The 3,367-nt window shown below is 51.6% G+C and overlaps 1 protein-coding gene across 1 annotated transcript in view; it reads right to left on the bottom strand.

The window, feature by feature from the left end:
- PAAG_11407 (hypothetical protein) overlaps nt 1–2,516 on the bottom strand; it is a gene marked incomplete at both ends in the record, with an annotated part of 3,157 nt that extends 641 nt beyond the window's left edge. Inside the window, 2 exons of the mRNA XM_015847062.1 lie at nt 119–1,971; nt 2,269–2,516. Coding sequence (XP_015703324.1) covers nt 119–1,971; nt 2,269–2,516 — 2,101 coding nt within the window. The remainder of the gene's footprint in view (nt 1–118; nt 1,972–2,268) is intronic.
- Nucleotides 2,517–3,367: the final 851 nt, after the last annotated feature.

A 3,367-nucleotide genomic window follows, 5' to 3' on the forward strand; every position in this document is an offset into this window, starting at 1 on the left:
TCTCCCCTTGCCCTTCGGATTCCCTTCCCTGCCCAAACGACCCCCCCATCGAAAAGTCACTCTCACTCTCGCTCCCCTCATCGTCACTCCCCAAAAACTCCCTCAGCTCATCATGCACCGCAGCCCCGTTCGCCAGCATCATACCCAATAGGCGAATGCTCAGTTAGACCAGCTGACTGCAAAATCTCTTCATCGATATCACGCGTTCGTATCCTCAATCCCCTCCTCGGCGCTTCGCTCTCCGTATCTTCGCTATTATTATCCGTGCCACCATCCGCCTCCCCCTCCTCGTCGTCGTCGTCATCATCATCATCATCCCCATCCTCCGCATCCTCAGACGAAGAGAGCAAAGACCCCTCATCAAAACTCCCATTCGAATTCGACACAGAGCCCTTATTCGACCCAGACGACGACGAATTTCCCTCGCCTTCACCAATCGGCTCCCCCCTATCCTCCGGGTGGACATGGACAAGATACGCCTCCTCATCCAGCCGCTTCCACTGCGTAATCGAATCTAAAAGCCACTGCACCGTCACAATCCTGACATTTGGATACCTCGTCGCCTCCCTTACTTTCGCCGTCCGATTCCTCCCCGCCACAAGATGCGTTGTCCGCAAATTAATCTTGTGCGAGATGGTTGCGCCAAAACTCTTGGCCCACATCGAGATGTCCGCGCTCTGCATGTCGGTTCCCAGCGGTAAGACGCCGGAGAATACAAGGACGACGGAGTCGAGGATCACCCGCTTGATCTGCGGCATTATCACTTTTACGTCCGGGACGATATGGAGATCTATATCCTTATCCCTAGTCGGTGGTGCACGTTCACCTCGTAGCGCAGCTACCCTGCCTCCCAGGGAATTCGTCCGTCGCCGATCATATTCGTCGAAAAACGCCTTGTGGACCGCCTTCAGCCGCTCCTGGAGTCTATATAGTTCGCCATCGTTGTCTTCTAGCAGGTGATGCCGGTGGCGCGACGAGTCATGCGATTCCTCACTGGATGAATCGCCATTTTCGCTGCTGGAAGCTAGCAATTCGGCCGCTTCATCCTCCGCGTCGAGCTGTTTTTGCTTCTGGAGCAGCGGCCGTTCTTCAACTTGATGTGCGATCGCTTCTTCCTGTTCATTGGCCTGTTCCTGGAGTAACTCGGGATCATCACCACCGCCCATGGTAACCAGTTGTTGTAAAGCGGATACTTCCGTGTCTGCTTTCCCATCTGTACCCGTTGCCCCTGGCGACCCATTAACCGCCGTTCTCCCCGCTGCAGAAGCAGTGCCCTTCGTCGTCACCTTAGCACCTCCCTTGGGAGGTGTCTTAAGATCCTGCTTCTTCGGCAAGAAGCTAGAATTGATATCCCCAATCCCGACAAAGAAATCATACGGCGACACCTTAATCAGATTATCAGACCACTTCCACACATCCCCCCGATCATCAATGATAACAACCATCTTCGTATCGACAGGGAAAAGCCGCTGAAGATTCTTCGCCGTCAAGCTCCCGCTCTCATCGCGACTAAGAATCCTATCTCCGAAAATCTTCCTGTCCGGATCCACGATGGTGGCTATATTCTGCGCATACGCGCGCGTCCCCATGGTGTAGATATGCAGCTCGTATAGCGCGGAGATTTCCTGCAGGAACTCTTGCAGCCCCGGTCGCAGCTTAATGTAATACCAACATCCCTTCATGCCTGGGCCGTCGTCCACGAGCTGGAAAGCACGCACGTCCTTCACTGCTTCGTGGTTCGGGTTGTCTCGGTCCTGTTGCCATTCTGCCACCGTCGGGTCCACGGTCGCGTGGATGATGGTCTGATCGAGGTCGACGACGAGGGATAAGCGTCTTGATGAAAGGAGGCGCCGTTTCGCATCTTCTTCTACTCGCGTTGCTTCGCTTTTGCTGACTGTTAGGGAGGAGTTGTCGTGGATCATGCGAATTGGGGCACGGGAGGAATCGAGCACCTCGGTGTTGTAGTTGAATCTGTAGTGTTGTGATGATAAAGGCCGACGTTAGCAAATGCACGAAAGCCGGGGCGGGGAGAAATAGATGGGAATAGAAAGACGCATACTCAGTCATATCCTTCCCGCAGTTGGCGCACATGCCGCCAAACTGCACCTCATGGGAACACGGCTCATGGATCTCCGCAACGTCAATCCTGAACAGACAAAAACGTAGTCAGTATTTACCTCTCAGCCTGTAGTTGCAGAAGCGCAATTGGATTATATGCATAATACACGCAGCATATCAATACAATTCAACAAAAGGAGCCAAACTCACGGCCTCTCAACAACCTCACCAACCCTAACCTTCCAGTCAACCAACTCCCCATCAACCACAGACTCAAACCTCGTCGGGAAGGTCTTGAGGACATCAATCTTGTTTCCCAACCCGTCGCCCTCCGTCACTGTTGTGCGGTAGTAGTACGCGAAGATGGCCTCGCCTTGTTGGATGGTGTCGCCGGGGCGCTTCAACAGCTCGGTGACGGTGATCGGGTAGTGGAGGCTCGTGGATAGTTTTAGAAGCATTCCTTTGCCCTTTTTTGTGGTATTTTTTTTTTTATTTTATTCTTTCTCGTCGTCCTTTGGGTGGAGTGTGAGATTGGTTCTTTTGAGAGAGGTTTGTCTTTCTTGATTTTTCTCTACAAAGCCATACATACTATGACATATATATATGTATGGGGGTTTGGGAGGAGAAAGGGAGGGGGTAAAAAGTTGTTTTATACGGTGTATTTTCTTGGTCTCGTTTTCTTGGGCGAGGGATAGTTAAGGATGCGGCAAAGGACTTTTCCAGGGGTTTAAAAGTAAATCGCGACGGGTGGGTTTGTGATTCTATGTAGGTATATATGGTGGCGATTGCGATTGTTCTTTGGATTTTTTGGGGGTTCGCGCGAAGAGTTTATACGGACTGAAGCGGGTTCTTCGATGTTTTGGTGGTTCGCGAACAGGCGGGAGCCGGCGGTGGGGGCGGCAAACCGTCAAGAGCAGCGGGAGAAGCCTCAGGAGAACCTAGACCACAGGGATATGGGGTCACCAATGTGATGATGGATGGATGTTAAGGCTGGCGGTTGCTGCAGGGCTGTTTGCTGAATCGAGAGAGACATAGAGGTAGCTAGTAACTAGTAACTGGTTATACAGCAGTCGCTAGACAGACAGAGAGCAGTAGTTATATATAGCTGGTGAGGTGCAGCGGAGCGATGAAGTGTAAATGGTGGTTGGTGGCTTAGTTAAGTGGAAGTTGGAGTCTTCAGCTTGGTTTAAACAGCAAGGAAAACAACTGGATGAGCAGCAGTGAGAATCTGTTCCATCATACATACCTACTGTTTGACTATTGAAACACCCACGCTGTTATTTAAAGAGTTAATGCATTGATTGCCATC

Source organism: Paracoccidioides lutzii, assembly GCF_000150705.2.
Source record: "Paracoccidioides lutzii Pb01 unplaced genomic scaffold supercont2.4, whole genome shotgun sequence".
In the NCBI taxonomy this organism is placed as follows: Eukaryota; Fungi; Ascomycota; class Eurotiomycetes; order Onygenales; family Ajellomycetaceae; genus Paracoccidioides; species Paracoccidioides lutzii.